The sequence below is a fragment of the Vidua chalybeata genome, chromosome 28 (assembly GCF_026979565.1).
Source record: "Vidua chalybeata isolate OUT-0048 chromosome 28, bVidCha1 merged haplotype, whole genome shotgun sequence".
NCBI lineage: Eukaryota > Metazoa > Chordata > Aves > Passeriformes > Viduidae > Vidua > Vidua chalybeata.
In genome coordinates, this window is record NC_071557.1 from 4,052,598 (window position 1) to 4,078,746 (window position 26,149).

Sequence of the window (26,149 nt, forward strand, 5' to 3'; positions counted from 1 at the left end):
CGGTCCCGAAGGCCCCTCCCAACCCAAAGCGCTCCGTGGTTCCTCTAAACCCCATCCCAAGGCTCAGCTCCATCCCAAAGCCCAGCTTAGCTCATGGGGTCTCCGTTGGTTCCTTGGGATTGGTTTTCCGCTGGGAACGACCCCAAATCCTCCCGGGAAGCGAAGGACGCTCCTCTCCTCCTCCTCCTCTGGGAACGGGGCTCGGGAATGAAGGAAAAGCCTCCAAGTTCCATTTTCACCCCATTTTCCAAAGGAAAAAGGGCCTGGAAGTCCACGGAGGTTTTCCCTTAGAGATGGGTTGTGCCTGACTCCAAATTCCCTGCAAAAAAATCCCTTTTCCATGGAAATCCGGGAACATTCCTGCTCACACTGGGAATGCCGAACCATTCCCAGCTTTCCCAGAGTTAACAAAGCCCAAAGCATTGGGTTTGTTTTTTTTTTTTTTTTTCTCCTTTTTTGGCTTTCCATTCCCTAAAAACTGGGATTTCTGGAGAGCTGAGATGGAAAAATCCCGTTCGTTCCCTTCTCCCGCCCCGATAACGCTCGGCAGCCGTTCGAGGATCCCCCGGAGCCGTGGGGGAGGCTGGAGAACGACCGAATCCCAAATTAATCTTCCAAGGAAACGTTCCCCTCGCGCAGGGAATGTTTTCCATCCCTGTCACCGGGAGATGGAGGTGCCGGCCCGGAGAACGGCCGGCCGAAGGGAAAATTCCGCGTTTCTCATGGAATGGAGTCGTCCATCTCCGGGATCGACGCTCCGGGGAGGGAGCGGCCGCCCCCACGCAGAGATGGATGGGACAGAGGGAGAAATAATTCTGGGGGATGGATGGGAAAGAGGGAAAAATAATTCCGGGGGATGGATGGGATGCGAGCCCTCGGCAGGGACCTCCGGGAGCCGCTGGCTCTGCTGGATGCGGCACTTTCTGCTTCTTGGGGGTGGGAAAAACCTGCCGGATTTGAAGGGGAAAAACGAGGATTGCAGAGGTGCTGCTGCTGCTGCTGGTTCTGTGTCACTGCAGTGGCTGAGAGGGGCAGGGAGCGATCCTGGGTTGGAGCCAGGCTGGAGAGCTGGGAATGGTCACCTGGAGAAGGGAAATTCCAGGGAATGGTCACCTGGAGAAGGATCCAGGAGAGCTGGGAATGTTCACCTGGAGAAGGATCCAGGAGAGCTGGGAATGGCCACCTGGAGAAGGGAAGTTCCAGGGAGAGCTGGGAACGTTCACCTGGAGAAGGGAAATTCCAGAAAATGTTCACCTGGAGAAGGATCCAGGAGAGCTGGGAATGGCCACCTGGAGAAGGGAAGTTCCAGGGAAAGCTGGGAATGTTCACGTGGAGAAGGGAAATTCCAGGAAAGCTGGGAATGTTCCTCTGGAGAAGGGAGGGATCCAGGGAGAGCTTCCAGCACATTCCAGGGCCTGAAGGGGCTCCAGGAGAGCTGGAGAGGGATTTGGGATAAGGGATGGAGGGACAGGACACAGGGAATGGCTTCCCACTGGGAAAGGGGAGATTGAGATGGGATTTTGGGATGGAATGAGGGTGCGGGGAGCTGGGATGGAATTCCCAGAGGAGCTGTGGCTGCTCCTGGATCCCTGGAATTGTCCAGGACAGGGCTGGGAGCAGCCTCGGACAGTGGGAATTGTCCCTGCCCATGGCAGGGGTGGGACAGGATCTTGAAGCTCCAAACCATTCCAGAATTCTCTGGAATAACACCCTGAGAACAATCCCTGGAAAAGAAATTCCAGGAAGGAATGAGCTGGAGCTGCATTCCCTGAAAGCTGCTGGAAGAACAAGGGCGGAGTTTTTGAGGCTCATTTCCACCCCGAGCACGTCGCCGGCCCCTGGAGAGCGCAGCTGGAGGCAGGAAAGGGATGGATGAGCTCGGCTGCTCTGCTGGAAAAGCGGGATTAAACCCAGCCAGCCCCGGCCATGGCGGGATTTTTGGAAGTGCCAGGGAATGGGGGGATGAAGGGCATGGAGGTAACACAGGAATGGGAAAAAAGAGAATTCCAGAAATGGATCAAGGTGGAGTTTGTGCCTGGCTCCGAATGGAAAACTAACACAACCTCTCTGATGGGATTGGGGTTTTCCCATTAAAAAGGGCCGGGATGCTCCTGGATTTGGGGGATCCCAGATTCAGGAGCAGCTCCTGCTCAATCGGTGCCAGAACCCAGCAGGATTTTTCCTGTCCCAGCTCTGGGATTAAACCCAGCCAGCCCTGGCCACGGTGGGATTTTGGGATGAAAAGATCCTCGGGAGTGACAGGGAATGGGGGGAATGAAGGGCACGAAGGTAACACAGGAATGGGAAAAAAGAGAATTCCAGGGATGAAAAAAGAAGCTCCAGAGGCAGAGTTTGTGCCTAGCTCCAAATGGAAAATGAACACAACCTCTCCGATGAGACTGGGGTTTTCCCATTAAAAAGGGCCGGGATGCTCCTGGATTTGGGGGATCCCAGATTCAGGAGCAGCTCCTGCTCAATCGGTGCTGGATCCTGGCAGGATTCTCCCCATCCCAGCTCTGGGATTAAAGCCAGCCAGCCCCGGCCACAGCGGGATTTTGGGATGAGAAGATCCTCGGGAGTGACAGGGAATGGGCGGGGGGGGGGATGAAGGGCACGGAGGGAACATGGGAATGGGAAAAAAGAGAATTCCAGAAATGGATCAAGGTGGAGTTTGTGCCTGGCTCTGAATGGAAAACGAACACAACCTCTCCAATGGGATTGGGGTTTTCCCATTAAAAAGGGCCGGGATGCTGCTGGATTTGGGGGATCCCAGATTTGGGAGCAGCTCCTGCTCAATCGGTGCTGGATCCCAACAGGATTTTTCCTGTCCCAGCTCCGGGATTAAACCCAGCCAGCCCCGGCCACGGTGGGATTTTGGGATGAGAAGATCATTTTCCTCCTGGAGCAGCCTCCAGACCCAGCTCGGGGAGTCCTGGCAGGGTTTGGGTGGGAAGGGGCTGTGAATCCCATCCCATCCCAACATCCCAGGCTGCTCCAGCCCCACCTCCAGCATTCCCAAAAAAAATTCCCCAAATTCTCCCCCTCTGCATTGAGGGGGTTTTTCCCTCTCCCTGCTGAATTTTTTTGGGTTTTTTTTTACTAAATTGTCCCCCAAAAAATCCACAGGAGTGGAAAAATACCCAGAAAAACTCCTGGGCTCCCTGCAGCCCTTCCTCACGGCAGGAATCCCCGACTCCACCCCTTCATCAAGGCCTTGATTAGCCAGGAGCGAAAAATCTGCATCTCATTTGCATATCAGGCCAATTAAACCCCTTCACATTTCCCCGGTTTTCCATTAAAAGCCGCGGGATTGACGAGGAATTCTCCTGGAATTCTCCTGGCTGGTGCTCCCACAGAGCCGAGCTCAGCAGAGCCACTTTGGGATTTTTCCCAAATTTCCCCCAAAATCCTCACTGGGAAATTTGGGATTTTGGGATTTTCCGGGATTTTCCGTCCTGGCCCGGAATCCCCGCAGGAGCAGCCTCGGATGAAACTAATTTTTTGCAAAGTTTTGGGGTTGGATGAAAGAAATTTTAAGTGAAATTTTGCTCCATGCAATTTTGGAGGGGATTTTCCTGGAATTTGGGGATTCTCGGGAATTTTGAGGTTTTTCCCGGCTCACCCCGTGGACAATGGGGCAGAGGGGATTTCTCTGGAATTTTGGGATTTCCTGGGAATTTTGGGATTTTTCCCTGGGAATTTTGGGATTTTTCCCAGCTCACCCCAAGGACAATAGAGCAGAGGGGATTTCATGGGAATTTTGGCATTCCCCGGGAATTTTGGGATTTTTCCATGCTCACCCCGTGCACGCAGCAGGAGTGGGGCAGAGAGGATTTCTCTGGAATTTTGGGATTTCCCTGGAATTTCAGGATTTCCCGGGAATCCTGGAAAAGGAGTTTGGAATCAGCCCTGGGAGAACAGGGAATGGATTCCCATGGGCACAGGGATCATTAATTGGGATCATCACTAATTGGGATCATAATTAATTGGGATAATGGGAGTTCCTCCCTGGGAAGGTTGAGAAGGGCAGGGATGGAATTCCCAGGGAATTTTCCAGCTCTGGAAATTCCTTAAACATTTTGGAAAAGGGGTTTGGAATCAGCCCTGGGAGAACAGGGAATGGATTCCCGTGGGCACAGGGATAGTGGGAGATCATTAATTAGGATCATCATTAATTGGAGTAATCATTAATTGGGATCATCGTTAATTGGGATCATGGGAATTCCTCCCTGGGAGGGCTGGGATGGAATTCCCAGAAAAGCTGGATCCTTTGGAAGTGTCCAAGGCCACCCTGGGATAAGGGGAAGGGGAATTTTGGGAATTCCCCCAGAATTCCATCCCCTTCCCTGCATTTCCACTTCCCATTTTTTCCCTTCCCTGCTCCCAGGGAAGTTGAAGGTTAAAAAAAAAGGGATTTTTTCCCATTTTCCCCCATTTTTTCCCATTTTTTTCCATTTTAGAGGGGTTTGGGCATGCCTTAGATCCATCCCCACTTCCACGCTTTAATTCCAGGGGACAAATCCGGCTTTTCCCGAGGCAGGGATAGATTTGGTGGCTCTCAGCCACCTCACAAAATCCCACAAAATCCCCAGTCAGCCCCTCAAGGAATTCTCTTCCCGTCAGGATAAATTGGGATCAAATCCTGCAGCTACAAAGGGGGGAAAAAAAATCAATTTAAAAAAATCTCTTTTTTTTTCCCGCAGCGAAGATAAAAAATTCCAATCAAAGTCACTCCGTGTCCTCCACGGAATAAAAACAAGCCAGGTCTGGAGCAGCTTCTCCCTCCCCACAGAAAACAATCGGAATTGGAGATTTCCTCCCCAAAAAAACCCTGGAATGGCCAGGAAAGGCTGGAGTGCTTGGAAAAGCAGGGGGGAAAAGGATTTTTCCCATTTTTTAAGCACCGAACTCATCCAGGAACAGATTTTGAAGGGTTTTTCTCTCTGCTCCTGTTTTCCATGGAAAAGCAGGAAAAATTCTTGGGATCCTCCTGCTCTGCTCCATCCCAGGCACAGATTTCCAATTCCTGGATTTCCAGAATTTCCTCCTCAAATGTTGGGATTTTCCAGGTTTTTTCGCATTTGGGAATGCTCAAAACTGAGCTCTGCTCCCCAGTCCCAGAATTCCCTCCTCAAATTTTGGGATTTTTATTTTTCACTTTTCACAAATCCCAGGATAATTCCCAAAAAAATCCCCCAGGGCTGAGCTCAGGGAGGCAAAACCCAAAATATCCCAAAGCAGGTGAAGATATCCAAGGGAAACACCTCAGGGATGGGAACATTTGATTTTCGGGAATCACCATTCCATTTTTGGGAATGATAATTCCATTTATGGGAATCACCATTCCATTTTTGGGAATGACCATTCCATTTTTGGGAACCACCACTCCCTTTTTGGGAACGACAATTCCATTTTCTGGTATCACCATTCCATTTTTGGGAATCACCATCTGATTTTTGGGAATGACCATTCAATTTTTGGGACTCACCATTCCGTTTTTGGGAATGACCATTCCATTTTTGAAAATCACCATTCCATTTTTGGGAATCACCATTCCCTTTTTGGGAATGACCATTCCATTTTTGGGAATGACAATTCCATTTATGGGAATCACCATTTGATTTTCGGGAACGACCATTCCGTTTTTGGGAATCACCATTCCATTTTTGGGAATAATAATTCCATTTTTGGGAATGGCAATTCCCTTTTTGAGAATCCCTCTGGAATTAAATCCCCATTTCTCAGGTGGGAGCTGAACCTCCCTCCCCAGGATCCCAACCCCCGGGCTCATTTGCATATCAACGAAGCTGATTTGCATATCGGCATTAATTCCGGCTGATTTCAGCTGGAATCCGATTAATTCTGGGCCCGGGGGTTTGATTGTTCCGGGGGATTTGTGCTTCCCACAATTCCCTCTTTATCTGGGGCTTAATCCACTTTTGATATATTTTAAATTTGTTTAATTTATTTAATTAATATTGATATATTTTTAAATTAAAAATTAACTTTAAAGCTCCCGCTGCATCCCGGAGTTCCATCCCGAGAAACTGCAATTCCAGTTTTGGGAATGGCAATGGAATTTTTGGGAACGGCAATTCCATGGTCAGGAATAAAAATTCAATTTTTGGGAATGACAATCCCATGGTCAGGAATAATAACTCAATTTTTGGGAATAACCATTCTGGTTTTGGGAATAACAATTTGAATTTTGGGAATGACAATTCCATTTTTGGGAATGACCATTCTGGTTTTGGGAATGACCAAGCCATGGTCAGGAGTAAAAATTCCAGTTTTGGGAATGACAATGGAATTTTTGGGAATAACCATTCCATTTTCAGGAATAGCGGTTCAATTTTTGGGAATAACCATCTCATTTTTGGGAAAAATGATGGAATTTTTGGGAATAACCATCTCGTTTTTGGGAAAAATGATGGAATTTTTGGGAACAGCATCCCATTTTTGGGAATAACCATCTCATTTTTGGGAATGATGATGGAATTTTTGGGAACAGCATCCCATTTTTGGGAATAACCATCTCATTTTTGGGAATGATGATGGAATTTTTGGGAACAGCATCCCGTTTTTGGGAATAACCATCTCATTTTTGGGAATGATGATGGAATTTTTGGGAATAACCATCTCAGTTTTGGGAAAAATGATGGAATTTTTGGGAATAACCATCTCGTTTTTGGGAATAACCATCTCATTCTTGGGAAAAATGATGGAATTTTTGGGAATAACCATCTTGGTTTTGGGAATGATGATGGAATTCTTGGGAATGACCATCTCGTGTTTGGGAATGACGATCCCGTTTTCAGGAACGCTGATGGAATTCCCGGGAATGCTGATGGAATTCCCGGGGCTGTCCCCGTCCCACCTTGCTCTCGAAGACGATCTCCAGGAGGATCAGCAGGAGCACCCAGAAGAACTGGAATGGGGAAAGGACGGATGATCCCGGCTCCATGTCCGACGAGGACACCAGGCAGCCAGGAATTCCTCACCGGAATTTTGGCTTTTCCTGGAATTTTGACTGAAATTCCGCCTTGGTGTCCCCATGGGTCACCGTCCATCCCGGAGAGGGGATCGGGAGGGATCAGGAAGGGATCGGGGGGATTGGGAAGGATCAGGAAGGGATCAGGAAGGGACCAGGAGGGATTGGGAAGGGACCCGGAAGGATATGGGGGGATTGGGAAGGATCAGGAAGGGATCAGGAAGGAGATTGGGAAGGGACTGGGAAGGATTGGGAAGGGATCAGGAAAGACTGGGAAGGGATCAGGAAGGGATCAGGAAGGGACCAGGGAGGATTGGGAAGGGACTGGGAAGGATCAAGGGGGATTGGGAAGGGATCAGGAATGGACTGGGAAGGGATCGGGGAAGGGATCGGGAACGGATTGGGGAAGGGATCAGGAAGGATCAGGGGGGATTGGGAAGGATCAGGAAGGGATCAGGAAGGAGATTGGGAAGGGATCAGGAAGAAGATTGGGAAAGATCAAGTCCCTTCACTTGGGAAGGATCCCGGTCCCTTCCCTCCCATGGGAAAGGACTGGGAAGGGATCAGGAAGGGATCGGGAAAGGATCGGGAAGGAGATTGGGAAGGATCAGGAAGGATCAGGAAGGATTGGGAAGGGACCAGGGAGGATCGGGAAGGGACCAGGAAGAGATCAGGAATGGACTGAGAAGGATCAGGAAGGGATCAGGGAAAGGATCAGGAAAGATTGGGAAGGGATCAGGAAGGGATCGGGAAACGATCGGGAAGGAGATTGGGAAGGATCAGGAAGGATCAGGAAGGATTGGGAAGGGACCAGGGAGGATCGGAAAGGGACCGGGAAGAGAACAGGAATGGACTGAGAAGGATCAGGAAGGGATCAGGGAAAGGATCAGGAAAGATTGGGAAGGGATCAGGAAGGGATTGGGAAGGACTGAGAAGGGACCAGAGAGGATTGGAAAGGGACTGGGAAGGGACTGGGGTGGGATCAGGGAAGATTGGGAAGGGATCAGGAAGGGATTGGGAAGGAGCTCGAGGGTCTCCCCCAGCACAAAGCTCCAAACAAATTCCGGATTTCTTGGAGAAACTTCCCAAGGAAATCATTCTCCGGCTCTGGATGCTGAGTCAGGAAGAGCGGCTCAATTCCAATTCAATTAACGCGGCCACTAACGAGCTCATCAATCCCAGTTCCCGCAGCAACCTCAGGAACTGATGAACCCCTCCCGGGAGCTGCTCCTGCCCTCCCTGAACGAGCTCCGAGGTTTTGTTCCTCGTTAATTACTCCCAAATCCAGACATTCCAGCTCTGAGACACCAAATTTGGGGGGTTAATTCCTCCATCTCCGAGGCAAATTTGGGGTTAATTCCTGTCCCCCCAGAGCAGATTTGGGGTTAATTCCTGTCCCTTTGGAGCAGATTTGGGGTTAATTAATTCCTGTCCCCCCAGAGCAGATTTGGGGTTAATTAATTCCTGTCCCTCCGGAGCAGATTTGGGGTTAATTAATTCCTGTCCCTCTGGAGCAGATTTGGGGTTAATTCCTGTCCCTTCAGAGCAGATCGGGGGTTAATTAATTCCTGTCCCCCCAGAGCAGATTTGGGGTAAATTCCTGTCCTTCTAGAGTAAATTTGGGGTTAATTAATTCCTGTCCCTTTGGGGCAAATTTGGGATTAATTAATTCCTGTCCCTCTGGAGCAAATTTGGGGTTAATTCCTGTCCCCCCAGAGCAGATTTGGGGTTAATTCCTGTCCCTTCAGAGCAGATTTGGGGTTAATTAATTCCTGTCCTTCTAGAGCAAATTTGGGGTTAATTAATTCCTGTCCCCCCCCAGAGTAAATTTGGGGTTAATTCCTGTCCCCCCAGAGCAGATTTGGGATTAATTAATTCCTGTCCCTCCGGAGTAAATTTGGGGTTAATTCCTGTCCCTCCGGAGCAGATTTGGGGTTAATTCCTGTCCCCCCAGAGCAGATTTGGGGTTAATTAATTCCTGTCCCTCCAGAGTAAATTTGGGGTTAATTAATTCCTGTCCCTCTGGAGCAGATTTGGGGTTAATTCCTGTCCCCCCAGAGCAGATTTGGGGTTAATTAATTCCTGTCCCTCCGGAGTAAATTTAGGGTTAATTAATTCCTGTCCCTCTGGAGCAGATTTGGGGTTAATTCCTGTCCCTCCAGAGCAGATTTGGGGTTAATTCCTGTCCTTCTAGAGTAAATTTGGGGTTAATTAATTCCTGTCCCTTTGGGGCAAATTTGGGATTAATTAATTCCTGTCCCCCCAGAGCAGATTTGGGGTTAATTAATTCCTGTCCCTCCGGAGCAGATTTGGGGTTAATTAATTCCTGTCCCTCTGGAGCAGATTTGGGGTTAATTCCTGTCCTTCTAGAGTAAATTTGGGGTTAATTAATTCCTGTCCCTCCAGAGCAGATTTGGGGTTAATTCCTGTCCCTTCAGAGCAGATTTGGGGTTAATTAATTCCTGTCCTTCTAGAGTAAATTTGGGGTTAATTAATTCCTGTCCCTCCAGAGCAGATTTGGGGTTAATTAATTCTTGTCCCCTCAGAGCAGATTTGGGGTTAATTAATTGCTGTCCCTCCAGAGCAGATTTGGGGTTAATTAATTCCTGTCCCCCCAGAGCAGATTTGGGGTTAATTCCCATCCCTGTGGAGCACAAATCCCGTGGGTTGGGGTTGGGGTTTCCAGGCCATCCATCCCGATCCTGGGGATTTGGGACCGGCTGTTCCCGGCGGATAAACGGGAGCGGAGGCGGGAGATGGATGGAGCTGTCAGCTCCATCCAAGCGGGCACAAATCATCCACAATTCCAGCGGGAATTCCACGGCTCCGGGGAGAAAGCAGGGGAGAAAGCAGCCCAGCTCCTACTGAACACCAATCCCAGATCCTTTGGACACAAATCCTGGTTTAAACACCAATCCCAGATCCTTTGGAACACAAATTCAGGTTTAAACACAAATCCCAGATCCTTTAAAACACAAATCCCAGATCCTTTGGAACACAAATCCAGGTTTAAACACAAATCCCAGATCCTTTGGAACACAAATCCCAGATCCTTTAAAACACAAATCCAGGTTTAAACACCAATCCCAGATCCTTTGGACACAAATCCAGGTTTAAATACCGATCCCAGATCCTTTGGAACACAAATCCAGGTTTAAACACAAATCCCAGATCCTTTAAAACACAAATCCCGGATCCTTGATCCCAAATCCTTTTAAACACAAATCCGGATCCTTTTAAACACGATCCAAATCCTTTTAAACACAAATCCGGGTCCTTTTAAATCCAAATCCGGATCCTTTAAAACACAAATTGGGATCCTTTTAAATCCAATTCCCCAATCCTTTAAAACAAAATCCTGGATCCTTTCAAACACAATTTCCCTGTTTTTTCCATAAAAAACCCCAAAAGCCGCAGCTGCCAGGCCCAGCTCAGCTCCAAGAGCTCCTCCAGGGCCTCTTTCCCTGATTGCTTTTGTTCCCGGGGATTCTCCTGGAAGGGACAATTCCCGATGCCACAAGGGCTCTGATTGCTCCCTCCTCTTCCTCTTCCCGCCCTCAACAATTCCTGGCTTTTCACCGCCCCGTTCCCACAAAACCTGGCTGGCCAGGGAGGGGGAGGCGCTGCTCCTGAGAATTGGCTGTTCCTGGGAATTGGCTGTTCCTGGGAATTCTCCTTTCCTTGGGAATTCGCATCCCGGGACAGATCTCGGGAGGGAAAATACCGTGGAATTCCCTCCATGGATCCCCAAACCATGGAGGTGACCCTGGATCCATGGAATTCCCTCCCTGGGATCCCCAAACCATGACAGTGACTCCAAATCCATGGAATTCCTTCCTTGGGATGCCCAAACCATGACAGTGACTCCAAATCCATGGAATTCCCTCCATGGATCCCCAAACCATGATAGTGACTCCAAATCCATGGAATTTCTTCCTTGGGCTCCCCAAACCATGGAGGTGACTCCAAATCCATGGAATTCCCTCCATGGATCTCCAAACCATGACAGTGACTCCAAATCCGTGGAATTTCTTCCTTGGGCTCCCCAAACCATGGAGGTGACTCCAAATCCATGGAATTCCCTCCATGGATCCTCAAACCACAGAGGTGACCTTGGATCCATGGAATTCCCTCCACGGATCCCCAGACCATGACAGTGACTCCAAATCCATGGAATTCCCTCCTTAAGACCTCCCAGACACGGTTTGGACTTGGAATCCATGGAATTCCCTCCATGGATCCCCAAACCATGGAGGTGACTTTGGATCCATGGAATTTCCAAACCATGGAGGTAACCCTGGATCCATGGAATTCCCTCCATGGAGGTGACCCTGGATCAGAGTCCAAGGCTTCAAAACCACCTAAAAATCAATTTATTTGCAATTTTTCTGACAAAAACATGGCTGAAACCCTCTAGATGTCTGCAGGGGGCACTTGGGGAGGTGAAAAAAAAAAGGGATTTTTCCTGTTTTTTTCTGCTCTAAATGGGACTTGTGACCACGAAGGAACCACGGGGAAGGATGTGCTTGGAAAAAACCCCAAAAGCCGCAGGTTCACCCCAAAATCGCCACGTTTGGAGCCCAAAATCGCCACGTTTGGAGCTGGCCCCGAGGGTTTGGAGGCACCGCGGGTTTTCCTGAAGGATTTGGGGTCTGGGAAGGGGAAACTGGGAGGTGGAAAAGCGAAAGGGGCTGGAAAAGCCAAATCTGGTTGGGAGAAACATGGAAAAAACGTGGAAAAACACGGGGGGAAATGGGAGGAAAAAGGGGGAAAATAAATAGGGAAAAAATAGGGGGGAAATAGGGAAAAAATAGGGGAAAATTGGGAAAAAATAGGGAAAAAACATACCGAGAAGAGCGTGGTGTAGGCGGAGAGCGCAAATTTGATGCCGTAGTAATAAAAGTGGGAATCACGGCAGGTCCAGGCCATCCTCGACTCTTCCCAGCTGGAATTCCTGCAGGAATTGGAACTCCCAGCTCCTTCCTGGCTGGAATTCCTGCAGGAATTGGAACTCCCAGATGGAATTCCTGCAGGAATTGGATCTCCCGGCTCTTCCTGGCTGGAATTCCTGCGGGGAATTTGAACTTGGGGCCGATTTCCCATTCCCACATTCTCCCATTCCCATATTCCCACATTCCCAGCTCCCATTCCTACATTCCCATTACCTCATTCACAGTTCCCATTCCCACATTCTCCCATTCCCACATTCTCATTCCCAGCTCCCATTCCTTCATTCCCAGCTCCCATTCCCACATTCTCATTCCCGCATTCCCAGTTCCTATTCCCAGCTCCCAGTTCCCATATTCCCAGCTCCCATTCCTACAATCTCAGTTCACATTCCCAGCTCCCATTCCCACATTCCCATTCCCACATTCCCAGCTCCCATTCCTACATTCCCAGTTCCTACTCCCAGCTCCCATTCCCACATTCCCAGCTCTCCCATTCCCAGGTTTTTAGGGAATGCTGCCATCGAGCAGCATTCCTGGGATGGAGTGGGAGGAGCGCCCAGCCCGGCCCCTCTGGATCCCCCTGAGAACGCTGAGAATTTCTTTATTCCCGCCTGGAATAAAGCCCAGGATCGCTCTGGGAGCAAAGAATTCCAGTGGCTCCTCCCCACGCGCAGCTCCTGGCCTGAATTCCTCCGGAATTTACCTGGGAGCAGCTCCTCGTCCCCAAATCCGGGATTTGGGATCACTCGCGGCCACACCGGAGCGACCTCCCCGGGTGAGTCCCGAGGAAAAGCGGTGGCGCATCCCGAGGGAGCGGCAGAATTCCCGAGGGGAAAGCGGCGCTCCTGGCAGAATTCCCGGCAGCGTTCCTGGCAGAATTCCCGGCTGGAGCAGCAGGGCCGGGATGGATCTGGCAGCAGCAGAGTTCAAATCCCTGGAGACAAAGCCGGGCTGCAGGAAGGGACAATTCCCTGATCCCAGTTTAATTAAATTAATTGGGGAGAAGAGGGAATTTCAGGGAGAGGGAATTTCATGGGGAGGGAATTTCATGGGGAGGGAATTTCATGGAGAGGAATTTTCATGGAGAAGGAATTTCATGGAGAAGGATTTTCCAGCCCCTTTTTTGGGGGAGGCTGAAAAGGCTCGGGATTAATAAAGATGAAATCAACCAATAATCAATAAAATCATTGATAAAGCCCCGGAGCTTTGCCGTTACCGGGATCTTTACATTCCCGCTGATTTTGGAGTCGGGCCCCAAAAGTGCCCGGGGAGATTTTGGGGGGGGGAAAGGTGGGAGAGGGGATGGGGGGGAGGGAAATTTGGGATGGGGGGTGCCTGGAAAGGCGGAGGAGCCGCTGCCAGCGGAGCTTGGAACGGCGGCGGCGGCGCCTGCGGAGCCCCCCGGGAACGGGGAGGGGACCGGGGGACAAGGGGAGGGGACGGAGGGGACCGGGAGAGGGACAGAGGGGGACAAGAGGAGGGGACAGAAGGGACCGAGGGAGGAACTGGGGGGGTTCCGGGGGATGGGGGGGAGGACAAGGGGAGGGGACGGAGGGGCGCAAGGGGGGAACCGGAGAAGGGGACAGAGGGATCCGGGGAACGGTGGGGGGATAAGGGGAGGGGACAGGGGGTCCAAGGGGAGGGGACAGAAGGGACCGGGGACCGGGGGAGGGCTGTCCCCCGCCGGCTCTGCCCGCCCCGCTCTGGCACCGCCCGCGCCGCCCATAAAAGCGCCGCTCGTGCCTCGCCCGCCGCAGTCGGGTCCGCGGCACCGGCTGCGCCCCGAGCCCGCGGCTGGGCCGGGCGGAACCGGCGGAACCGGCGGCGGCCAGGACCGAGCGGGGATCCGCATCCCAAACCGGAGAATCCGCATTCCGAACCGAGTGGGGATCCACATCCCGAACCGAGCGGGGATCCGCATCCGGAACCGCCTGAATCCCGAACCGACCGCATCCGGAACCGTCTTCATCCCGAACCGGGGGGAATCCGCATCCCGAACCGGGGAATCTGCATCCGGAACCGGCTGCAGCAGGTACCAAGAGGAGCCGCACCCTGAACCGGCTGCTTCCCGAACCGACCGAGTCCCGAACCGGGAGGCATCCGCACCTGCTGCGCTGCCCCTGCAGCCCAGTCTGGTGCCGAACCGGACAGGCCCCGCATCCCGAACCGGGCAGGACCCACATCCCGAACCGGCCGCATCCCGAACCGGTAGGAATCCGAACCCTGGGGAAGCCGCAGCCGAGCACGGACCCTGAACCAGCCCCGCACGCTGAGCCAGCCGTGCCCGAACCGGGAGGGTCCCGCACCCCGAACCGGTAGAACCCGCACCCCAAATCAGGAGAGACCCGCACCCCGAACCGGGAGGGACCCGCACCCCGAACCGGGAGGGACCCGCACCCCGAACCGGAGGGTCCTGCACCCCGACCCAGCTGTGCCATGGCTGCGCTCGCGGCTCCAGCTGCCCCCAGACACTGGAAGGACCAGAACCCCAAATCCACTTCACCCTGACCCAGACGGGTTCTGCACCCCACACCTGCTCTACCCTGACCCAGACAGGCTCTGCACCCCAAACCCTCAGCACCCTGCCGGGTTCTGCACCCCAAATCCGCTTCACCCTGACCCAGACAGGTTCTGCACCCCAAACTGGGAGGTGCCAATGCCCTGAAGCAGCCACGCACCCCAATCTTGCTGATCCAGGAACTTCCTGCACCCCAAATTGGCTGATTCAGGTGGTCCCTGCACCCCAATTTCGCTGATCCGGAGGTCCCTCACCCCAGTCTTGCTGATCCAGAGGTCCCTGCACCCCAAATTGGCTGTGCACTGATCCTGCTGCACCCTAAATCAGCAAGGCCCTGCACGCAAAACTGGCTGAGCCAGGAGGTCCCTTACCCCAGTTTTGCTGATCCAGAGATCCCTCACCCCAATCTTGCTGATCTGGAGGTTCCTGCACCCCAATTTTGCTGATCCAGGAACTTCCTGCACCCCAAATTGGCTGATCCAGGTGGTCCCTGCACCCCAGTTTTGCTGATCCAGAGATCACTCACCCCAGTTTTGCTGATCCGGAGGTCCCTGCACCCCAATCTTGGTGATCCAGAGATTCCTCACCCCAATTTTGCTGATCCAGGAACTTCCTGCACCCCAAATTGGCTGATCCGGAGGTCCCTGCACCCCAATCTTGCCGATCCAGAGATCCCTCACCCCAATCTTGCTGTTCCGGAGGTCCCTCGCCCCAATCTCCCCGGGCCATGGATGAGTCCCCGCTGCTGGTGGCCGAGCTGGAGCTGGAGCCCCTCAACGCCTCCCTGAACGAGTCCTGGGCCAACCCATTCGTGCAGCCGCCGTGGCAGGTGGCCCTGTGGGCCGTGGCCTACGCCCTCATTGTGGTGGTGGCCGTGGTGGGCAACGCCGTGGTCATGTGGATCATCCTGGCGCACAAGCGGATGCGCACGGTCACCAACTACTTCCTGGTGAACCTGGCCTTCGCCGAGGCCGCCATGGCCGCGCTCAACACCGTGGTGAACTTCAGCTACGCCGTGCACAACGAGTGGTACTTCGGGCCCGCCTACTGCCGCTTCCACAACTTCTTCCCCATCGCCGCCGTCTTCGCCAGCATCTACTCCATGACGGCCATCGCGCTGGACAGGTCAGTGATGGGGTCAGTCCTGGCTGGAGGCCAAGGACAGGTCAGTGACGGGGTCAATCCTGGCCGGAGCCTGGGGACAGGTCAGTGACGGGGTCAGTCCTGGCCAGAGCAGAGGGACAGGTCAGTGATGGGGTCAGTCCTGGCCGGAGCAGAGGGACAGGTCAGTGACGGGGTCAGTCCTGGCCGGAGCCTGGGGACAGGTCAGTGACGGGGTCAGTCTTGGCCAGAGCCCAAGGACAGGTCAGTGACGGGGTCAGTCCTGGCCGGAGCAGAGGGACAGGTCAGTGACGGGGTCAGTCCTGGCCGGAGCAGAGGGACAGGTCTGTGACGGGGTCAGTCCTGGCCGGAGCCCAAGGACAGGTCAGTGATGGGGTCAGTCCTGGCCAGAGGCCAAGGACAGGTCAGTGATGGGGTCAGTCCTGGCCAGAGGCCAAGGACAGGTCAGTGACGGGGTCAGTCCTGGCCGGAGCCTGGGGACAGGTCAGTGACGGGGTCAGTCCTGGCCGGAGCCTGGGGACAGGTCAGTGATGGGGTCAGTCCTGGCCAGAGGCCAAGGACAGGTCAGTGATGGGGTCAGTCCTGGCCAGAGGCCAAGGACAGGTCAGTGATGGGGTCAGTCCTGGCCAGAGGCCAAGGACAGGTCAGTGATGGGGTCAGTCCTGGCCAGAGCCCAAGGACAGGTCAGTGATGGGGTCAGTCCTGGCTGGAGCCCAAGGACAGGTCAGTGACGGGGTCAGTCCTGGCCGGAGCCCAAGGACAGGTCAGTGACGGGGTCAGTCCTGGCCGGAGCCCAAGGACAGGTCAGTGATGGGGTCAGTCCTGGCTGGAGCCCAAGGACAGGTCAGTGACGGGGTCAGTCCTGGCCAGACCACGGGGACAGGTCAGTGATGGGGTCAGTCCTGGCCGGAGCCTGGGGACAGGTCAGTGACGGGGTCAGTCCTGGCCAGAGCCCAAGGACAGGTCAGTTATGGGGTCAGTCCTGGCCGGAGCCTGGGGACAGGTCAGTGACGGGGTCAGTCCTGGCCAGAGCCCAAGGACAGGTCAGTGACGGGGTCAGTCCTGGCCAGACCACGGGGACAGGTCAGTGATGGGGTCAGTCCTGGCCGGAGCCTGGGGACAGGTCAGTGACGGGGTCAGTCCTGGCCAGACCACGGGGACAGGTCAGTGATGGGGTCACAGGGTCAATCCCTGTCTGGAGCACAGGAACAGGTGAGTCCAGGGTTGCGTTTTCCCTGCCCATTTCCTGCTGGATCCCAGATCCCACTGTGCCCATGATCCCAGATCCCACTGGATCATGATCCCAAGCTCCTCTGGATCCCAGATCCCACTGGAGCTGTGATCCCACATCCTACTGGATCCATTATCAAATGATCAGCTGGATCCCAGATCCCACTGGAGTCATGATCCCAGATCCCACCGGAGCTGTGATTCCAGATCCCACTAGATCCGTCATCCCAGGTCCCACTGGATCCGTGATCCCAAGCTCAGCCAGATCCCAGGTCCCACTGGAGCCGTGATCCCAAGCTCAGCCAGCCTGCAGTGCGACTGGGGGGCCCCAAATCCCCAGAACCCCCAGGAAGTCCGTTCCCTTCCCGGGAATTTGGGGACATTTCCCCCTGAAGCCCCAGGACAAATCACAGCTCCGGAGCCGCCCTCGTGGCTCCCTCTCGTTCCCAGGCTCTGCCTCCTCTCCCTGTTCCCAGGGAATAAAGGGAATTCTGGCCAGGATCCCGGGGGGAGGACGCTTTTCCTGCCCTTTTCTGGCTCCAGGATTCCCTGCAGGAAGCAGGGCCAGCGGTGGATGAGGCTCCCTGGTCGTTACAAACAGCCCCAGGTTTGATTTTGTCACCAAATCCTCTCCCTAAAATCCACAGGAATTGAGGCAATCATCAATAAAAACCGGGATATTTCCAATTCCTCTCCCATGGTGCGGTTCCAGGAGGATCCTTGGGATCGGCTGGAAAAGCCCCTTTGGGGCTGGGATGAATTCCAGGGATTATTTTTGGGGGTGAATAATTTAATTTACAGCCTTTGATCCACACAAAAAAAAAAAAAAAAAAAAAAAAAAAAAAAAAAAAAAAAAAAAAAAAACACAACAGGAAAGCAAACCCAGGGAAGCTGCAGTAAAACAGGGAGGTCTGGGAGGCCAGGGCTGGAATTTTTTGAGGATTAGCATTCCCAAAAAATCATCCTGCACCTGCAAACCCTGAAGAGAGGCTTGGTTTTCCCAAAAAAAAACCCAGGCTCCCACCTGGAAGCTGCAGCCTCCATGTGCTGCATGCCAAATTCCATCCAGGAATGGGGAAGGGAACAAATTCCAAATCCCATCCTCAGCCCCTCCAAAGCTTGGGAAAATTCCTCTTTTTCCTCTGTCTGGGAGCTGAAAGGCAGGAAAAACTGGAATGAGTTCCAGGAGCCTGGGAGGGAGGAATCGCTCCAGGAGCAGGAGGATCTGGGGGAATGGGGAGAGCTGGGAATGGGAATGAGAATGGGCAGAGCTGGGAATGGAATTGGGAATGGGGAGAGCTGGGAATGGGACTGGGAATGGGGAAAGCTAGAAATGGGAATGGGCAGAGCTGGGAATGGGAAGAGCTGGGAATGGGATTGGGAATGGGACTGGGAATGGGGAGAGCCAGAGCCACAATCGGGAACGGGCAGATTTCAGAATTCTCAATTGGGGCTGGAATTCCCAAATCCCACAAAAAATCAGGGAGGCAGCACGGAACAAGCGTTGTGTTTCCAAAGTCCTGGACTGGCTGGGATTGGGAAGGATCTCATATCCCACCCAGTCCCACCATCCCTATCCCAGGCTGCCCCAGACCCCTCCAGCCCAGCCCTGGGCACTTCCTGGGATCCAGGGGAACCCACGGCTCCCCCAGCAATCCCCAGTGGGATTTTCTGTGGGATCCATCGTGGATCCATGCGGGATTTTTGCTGGAAGCTCCTCCATCCCCTCCTTCCCCTGGAGCTGCTCCAGGCCCGGGCACGAAAGAAAAACAGCCGGAAGTTGTTCTGAACACTCGGGACAATGGCAGGAAATTCGGGATCGGGGCTGGCACTGCGGAAAGAGCCTCAGGAAAATCCCAAAGAATTCAGGGCCCGGCAGCTCCCTCAGCTCCCAAATTCCTGCCCCATCCTTTGTTTTCCCAAAGGGAACCCCAGGATTTTCCCAGCTCCCATTCCTGCTGTTCCCAAAGCTGGAACATTGGGATTTTGTGGCCATATTCCCACTGTTCCCAAAGCTGGAACCCTGTAATTTTCCGGCCCTGATTCCTGCTGTTCCCAGAGCCAGAACCCCAGGATCTTCCATCCCCAATTCCCATTTTTCCTAAAGGGAATGCTGGCATTTTCCAGTCCATATTCCTGCTGTTCCCAGACCTGGAACTCTGGGATTTTCCAGCCCTGATTCCCACTTTTCCCAAAAGGAACCCTGGGATTTTCCACGCCATATTCCCACTGTTCCCAGAGGCGGAACCCTGGGATTTTCTGGCCCCAATTCCCATTTTTCCCAAAGGGAACACTGGGATTTCCCGGCCCCGATTCCCGTTTTTCCCAAAGGGAACACTGGGATTTCCCATTTTTCCCAATTCCCGTTTTTCCCGCCCAGGTACATGGCCATCATCCACCCGCTCCGGCCGCGCCTCTCGGCCGCGGCCACCAAGGCTCTGATCGGGCTGATCTGGCTGCTGGCGCTGCTGCTGGCCTTTCCCCAGGGATATTTTTCCGTCACCGCTGAGCTCCCGGGACGCCTCGTCTGCCTCGTGGAGTGGCCGGAGCCCGGAGGAGCCATGTCCGGGAAAACGTGAGTGGGAACAGGGAAAAACGGGGTGAAAAAGGGGGAAAACAGGGCAGATCCAGGGGGAGTGGAGAGGGGAAAGGGAGGGGGGGAAAGGGAAAGGGGAAGGAGGGAAAGAAAGGGAAAAGTAAAATGAAAGGAGGAAAAAAGAGGAAAAAGTAGGGGGAAAAGAGGAAAAGAAGAGGAAAAAAGAGGAAATAAAAGAACAGGTAAAAAAAAAGAGGGGGAAAAGGAGGAAAAAAAGAGCCAAAATAGGGGGAAAGAGGAAAAGAAGAGGAGAAAACAGGAAATAAAAGGGGAAAGAAGAGGAAAAAAAGGGGTGGAAAAGGGGAAAAAAGAGGGGGAGAAAAGGGGGGGAGGGGAAAAAAGGGGGGAAAAGAGGAGGAAAAAAAGGGGGAAAGGGGAAGGGAACTCCTGAATTTCCAAAGGGTCTGGGAATGGTTTGCCAAGGGGAGTTAAATGTCAGGTGTTGAGGAAAGAAAGGGTGGGGGAGGAATAAAATAGGGGGGAAAAAAAGGAATGAAAAAAGGATTTTTAAAAGGGAACAAAAAAGGGAATAAAATAGGGACTAAAGAAGGGAATAAAATAGGGGATAAAATAGGGAATAAAGAAGGGAATAAAAAAGGAGTTTGTGATCTCCAGCCCTGAGGAGGGAGGAATTGGGGGCTCTGGAATTCCGCTCTGGAATTTCACTGGAGCCAGGGCAGGTGTCAGATCCAGGAGTGGCCAGTGCCAAACCCTCCCCGTGTCCTTTGTCACCTCATTCCCAGAGTGGCACCGTTCTTCCATCCCAGAATATTCCCAGATTCCCAGCCCGGAATGAGGCAGCTGCTGACTGGGATGGATCATTCAAGGGGCTTTTCCAAAGGCTGATCCCAAAGGAAAACGGCGCCTTTAAATCCACAAGGGATCCGCATCCCGCACTCCAGGAAACTGGGAAAACTGGGAAAACTGGAGAAACTGGGAAAACTGGGAAAGGAGGTCCTCAGCAGCTTCAGGATGGCAAATCCCAAAGAATTTGGGGACTGGGAGGAACTCGCGGCTCGGCGGCGTCTCCAGTCCTCGGGAATCCCGGGATGGGATTTTCCTGCCCTAAATAACTCGGGACAGGTGTTTGGGTCATTCCAGAGGCGTCATTCCAGCCCCTTCCCCGCTCCATGCCCTCGGAGTGGATATTCTGGGAACGCTGCAGTGGCAGCTGCACTGTTTGCAGTGCCAGAAGGAAAAAAAATCCATCCTTTTTCCAGTTCCCAGGGAAAAGAGGAGGAAAAACCAGGGAAAACAGGAGAATTCCAACACTTTGTGGGGGAATTCCTTTGAAAAACCTCTGGGGAGCACAAGCCTGGTGTGCAGAGGGTTTTTCCCTGGAAAACATCCCAGAGCTGAGAATTCTGCAGGATTGGATCCAGCTGTCGATCCCTGCTTCCCAAAAGGATCAGGAATTCCATTTGGGGTTTTGAGGGGAGGGAGAAGCCACCCCTGGGTCCCCTGGGAATTCAGGGATGTCCCTTCCATGCCAACATTCCCGGGATTCCCAGGGAAAAGGAGGTGGCAGCTCCATCCTCCAGCATCCTGCGATCCCCATGGGATCCTCCATCCCACACCAGATGCTAAAACCCTCCCAGCTGCAAACCCCAAACCTCCCAGAGTGCTGCGATCCCGGGAATGCTGCAGGCAGAACAATTCCCACTGCTTTTCCATGCCTGGCATCCCAAAAGGATTCCCGGAGCTGTCTGGAAGGGCTCTCGAGCCCAGACCCCTCTGGGAACGGGGCTCTGCGCTGCTGACGTTATCCCGCAGCTCCTCCAGACATTCCTGCAGCGCTCGGAGGATCCGGAATTCCATGGGAACGGCAACAAAATCCTCCTCCGGAGCCGCCAAGACGCCTCTGGAATGAGTGAAACGAAATCCAGCCCCGCCGAGCCCATCCCAAATGGAATTAGGGCCGGGAAAATCAGATTCCGGTACCGAGCAGCAGCAGGGCCAGGGCCAGCCCCGATCCCTGCGGGAGAATTCCCAGAGCCACTCCTCACCCTCTGGAGCCAGGATTCAATCCAACCTCCCGGGAAGAGGAGCGGGAACAGGGCCTGGACTAGAGTCCAAATCCTTGGAAAGTTAAAGGAGCTGGGAGCCCAAAAATCTTTTGGAGCTCAAAAATCCACCCAGAGGCCCCAAAACCTTGGGAATAAGATTCCCGCTAACCAGGCAGGATTTGGGAAGTTTTCCAGCCATATTTGTGGACTCAGTTCTTAGGGAAGAGAGGATTTTCCAGGATTTTCCGCAAGGTTAAAGCCTCCATCCCCCGCTGTGCTTAAACCTGGAATTATTTGATTTCCTTTTAAACCAACTCCTCTCCAACAGAAGTTCTCACTGATCCACGGCATTCCCAGATTTCCCATGGCATTCCCACAGTATTCCCAGTGCTTCCACAGCATTTCCAGTGCTCAGGAATTATCCCATTTTTTCCAGATCCCACCATTTTTCCATGTCCTTCCTGCTGGATCCTCAGGGATTATCCTGTTTTTTTCCAGGTCCCAACCACTTTTCCCTGACTGTCCTGCTCGATCCTTAAGGATTATCCCATTTTTTCCCTGTCCCACCATTTCTCCATGTCCATGCTGCTGGATCCTCAGGGACTATCCCATTTTTTTCCAGGTACCACTTTTCCATGACCGTGCTGCTGTACCTGCTGCCGCTGCTGGTGATCGGCTGTGCCTACGCTGCCGTCGGCCGCACGCTCTGGGCCAGCGCCATCCCCGGAGACTCCTCTGACCGCTACCACGAGCAGGTGTCAGCCAAGAGGAAGGTGAGGAATTCCAGGAGGGGATGGATGCAGAATTCCTGGCCAATCTCCACAAGGAGAGGAATTCTGGGAAGTTCTGGATCCAGAATTCCTGGCCAATCCCAACCATGAGCAGTCTTGGACAAAAGGAAGGTGAGGAATTCCGGGAGGGGCTGGATCCTGAATTCCTGGCCAATCTCCACAAGGTGAGGAATTCCAGGAGGGGATGGATCCAGAATTCCTGGCCAATCTCCACAAGGTGAGGAATTCTGGGAGAGGCTGGATCCAGAATTCCTGGCCAATCCCAGCCAGTCCCAGCCCCAAACCCTTCATTAGGGAGCAGGTGAGGACTTGGTGGTTGAGGATGGAGCAGAGTCCTCTGGACACCTCCTCCACAGGTGTGGTTCAACCAAGATGTTGACCATGTGTTCCCGGTTGGAAACATCATTCCAGAGGGTGGAATGACTGATGGATGGGTTTAGGACACCATCTCCACAAACGTGATGCAACCAAGATGCTGCCCGCACATTCCCGGTTGGAAAGGCCATTCCCGAGTGGAATGGCTGCAGGATCGCCCTCTCCCGTGGCAGGTGGTGAAGATGATGATCATGGTGGTGTGCACCTTCGCGCTCTGCTGGCTGCCCTACCACGTCTACTTCACGCTGCAGTACCTGCAGCCCCAGTGGTACCTGCAGAGCTTCATCCAGCAGGTCTACCTGGCCGTCATGTGGCTGGCCATGAGCTCCACCATGTACAACCCCATCATCTACTGCTGCCTCAACGACAGGTGGGAGCTCGGCAACGCGGCGCGGGGCCCCGGAGGAGAGCATGGATGGGGATTTTTTGGGATGGTTCTGTCCCGCCCTCTGCCACTTCCAGCAGAGGTGGGGGTGGCACAATTCTCACCTGGAGTCTTTCCTAATCCCTGTAGATTTTGAGGGCAAACATCAACTGAAACAACCCCATCTCCTAACTGGGGTTTAGAGGGGGATTTTCCATTTCTCAGTGGGTTTTCCATTTCTTGGTGGGTTTTTCCTCCCCTCAGTGAAAGATCACAATTCTGTCATGTTTAGAAAAGCTCAGCTTTATTTCTCCCTTCCTTTGGCCATCTCTATGTCCATCCCCTTCCTTTGGCCATGTCCATCCCATTCCTTTGGCCATGTCCATGTCCATCCCGTTCCATTGGCCATGTCCATCCCAATTCCTTTGGCCATCTCCATCCCATTGCTTTGGCCACATCCATCCCAACTCCTTCGGCCATGCCCACATCTTTCCCCGTCCATGCCCGTGTCCATCCCACCCCTGTGGCCAGGTTCCGGGTGGGATTCAAGCACGCATTCCGGTGGTGCCCGTGGGTCAGCGCCGGCGAGTACGAGGGGCTGGAGCTGCGCTCGGCGCGCTTCCTGCACATGCACAGTTCCGTGTCCAAGCTCAGCCGCATGGACACCACCACTGTGGCCTCGGCACTCGGCGCGGCCGACGAGGAGCCGGACGAGCCCGGCCGGGCCGACCGGCTCTCCCTGGACATGACCTCCAACGGCTCCTCCCGCAGCGACTCCAAGACGGTCTCCGAGAGCTTCAGCTTCTACTCCAACACCCTCACCTAGGAATGTCCCCTCAGTGCCACCTTGGTGTCACCGCCCTGTTTGTGCCGTGCTGGCGTTTCCCGCGCTGTTTTCCCATCTCTTTTCCTTGGGATGAGTTCCGCTGTGGGGCTGGACACCAGGAATGTATTCACTGCCTGGCTGGAGATGAAGGGGATGCAGGAACGGGACAGAGCCGGGTTTTCCTCCAGAATTCCAACGCTGGCCGGCACTTCCGTGCTCTCTGCAAGGCAGGAGGGACCTCTCGGTGCATCCCACCCCACGGAAAACGACCCCATCCTGCACCTCCCTCCTCCCATCCTTAATTTCATTCTCCCTGCTGGATATCCACGGGGATCTTGAATCCCAAAATCCCAAAAAGGCTTTTTCCAGCTCCACAGGGAGTCATTGGCCACAGCGTAGATTTTGGGATTCAAACAGGCCTGGCCCTGGTTTGGGTCTGTTTGGCAGAAGAACCGCGGCACCTTTGGAAGCCGCAGCCAAGGATCCAGCGGCGCCTTTGGAAGCTGCAGCCAAGGATCCATCCGGGAGCCATTCCCATTGTTCGGAGCGTTTTTCTGGGATTGCCGTGGATACAAGGCCTGCCCCGCCCATCCTTGTCTTTACTGTTGTTTTTGTTTTCTGTCCCTCGAGGGCTCCTCACAGCAGAGCGTTCCAAGATGGAAGTGCAGGATCTGCTGTTTACAGGGCATTCCCACAGGGAATGACAGGATTTGGGTTTTTTGGGATTTCCGTGTCCTTGCTGGAGCCTTGGTGTGAGGTCACAGAGCCCAGCCCAGGAGCTCCTGGGGTTTATTTCCCATTAAAATCACCCTAATCCAAAAAAAATCAAATTTTCAGCCTTCAGGACCCACCATGGACCCTTCCAGTCTTCCCCAATCCGGGATTCTGGGATTTTAGGATTTATTCCTCTCCCAAACCCTGCCCCAAAATCCCGTGTCCAGCTGAAAAATGGACATAATCATTATAATGCAAAGTTTAGCATGGGAATCTTCCTTTTCCATGGAATATCCCCCAAATTCCATTCCTGTGGAATATCCACCCCAAATCCCATTCCCACTGGAATATCCATCCCCAAATCCCATCTCTGTGACTGTGACATCCCTGGAGAATTCAGGATGTCGGCAGCTGGAGGGAGCTTTCTGGGAAGTTCTTCCCATGGGAACATCCCAAGAGAGAACGCAACCATCCTTCCCAAAGTGTCTCGGGATTGTCCCAGCGTGGATTTTCATGGATAAATATTCCTTCGATGTGGAGAATGGTTTGTTATCCTTTAACAAGGGGAGGAGGGGTGGGAGCGGGAAGAGGTGGAAAAGCTAAAATTCCATAAAAAAGATGGATGATGGGTTTGGGGCACCCTCTGTGGGAGGGGTTTGCCCTGAAATGTCACCGAAACAGGAAAAGGGACAATTCCCAAAATTCCTCCTCAAACTCAGGGCTGGGATGTATCCCTGATGGAGTCCGGCTCCCCTTCCAGGGCTGGGATTCCCAAATCCCGCTGCTCCGCTGGGAACGCACAATCCATGCTTTTCCAAGCGGGACATTCCAGGTGGGAATTGCAGAAGCATCCCGCCCCTGCTGGTGGTTCCAGCTGGCTGGAATTCTGGATTTTAATTAAAGCAGCGTTCCCGGGCTCAGCTCAATCCCACGGGCCCAGTAAGCTCCGGCTGTTGGTTTTCCATTGGTGATTTTATCCGAGAAAAAGGAGGGAAGGGATGAACATCCACATGTTCCTGGCCGAGCTTCCTGTGAACACCAGGCTGGATCCCCCATCCCGGCGGGATTCAGATCCCCATGGAGCTGTTTTCTCTTTTGGGATCATCCCATCCCATCCCATTCCAGTGGGATTCAGATCCCAATGGATCCATTGGGATCATCCCTTCCCAGCAGGATTCAGATCCCGATGAATCCATCGGGATCATCCCATCCCATACGGATTCAGATCCCCACAGAGCTGTTTGGGATCATCCCTTCCCAGCAGGATTCAGATCCCAGTGGATCCATCGGGATCGTCCCATCCCATACAGATTCAGATCCCCACAGAACTGTTTGGGATCATCCCTTCCCAGCAGGATTCAGATCCCAAAGGATCCATTGGGATCATCCCATCCCCTTTTACAGGGCTGTCCCTAATGGGGAATTTCACCCCCACCCTATAAAATGAGGTATAAAAATCCCCCTCAGCCAAACAAGAAAAAGGGAATTCCACATTCCCAGGGCTTTGGGTTGTCCCTCCATCTCCAATTCCATGGGAAATCCCCCAAAACACCCCAAATTTTGTCGATTTTGGTGCTTCCTGAGCAGGATCTGCAGCTCTGAGCGAGCCCATCCCGCTGAATTCCCCCCCTGGTTGTTCAGCCTCATTTCCATGGATGCACTCCAGC

General features: G+C 53.3%; 2 protein-coding genes across 5 annotated transcripts in view; one reads left to right on the forward strand and one right to left on the reverse strand.

Moving 5' to 3' along the window:
• The window catches only part of SLC4A5 (solute carrier family 4 member 5), a 69,081-nt gene that overhangs the window by 39,009 nt on the left and 3,923 nt on the right, over window positions 1–26,149 (reverse strand). For 3 of the 4 annotated variants that reach the window (XM_053966335.1, XM_053966336.1, XM_053966339.1), the window contains exons 2-4: window positions 12,644–12,874; window positions 11,840–12,059; window positions 6,878–6,928 (exon numbers count right to left, since the gene is read on the reverse strand). The gene's annotated coding sequence lies outside the window, so the exon portion shown is untranslated. The remainder of the gene's footprint in view (window positions 1–6,877; window positions 6,929–11,839; window positions 12,060–12,643; window positions 12,875–26,149) is intronic. The other variant, XM_053966338.1, reaches the window with a different exon arrangement.
• On the forward strand, window positions 15,171–25,021 carry TACR1 (tachykinin receptor 1). The gene is made up of 5 exons (XM_053966340.1): window positions 15,171–15,583; window positions 19,191–19,385; window positions 22,035–22,185; window positions 22,752–22,948; window positions 23,474–25,021. Exons 1-5 carry the CDS (start codon window positions 15,186–15,188, stop codon window positions 23,766–23,768), a joined length of 1,236 nt encoding a protein of 411 aa, XP_053822315.1. The 5' UTR covers window positions 15,171–15,185; the 3' UTR covers window positions 23,769–25,021.

Excerpts from the sequence above, each read along its gene's own strand:
- TACR1 (XM_053966340.1), top strand. The coding sequence starts at position 15,186 with ATGGATGAGTCCCCGCTGCTGGTGGCCGAGCTGGAGCTGGAGCCCCTC. Across the intron at positions 19,386-22,034 it reads GGAGCCATGTCCGGGAAAAC|GTACCACTTTTCCATGACCG; the intron begins GTGAGTGGGAAC and ends ATTTTTTTCCAG. Across the intron at positions 22,186-22,751 it reads AGGTGTCAGCCAAGAGGAAG|GTGGTGAAGATGATGATCAT; the intron begins GTGAGGAATTCC and ends CTCCCGTGGCAG.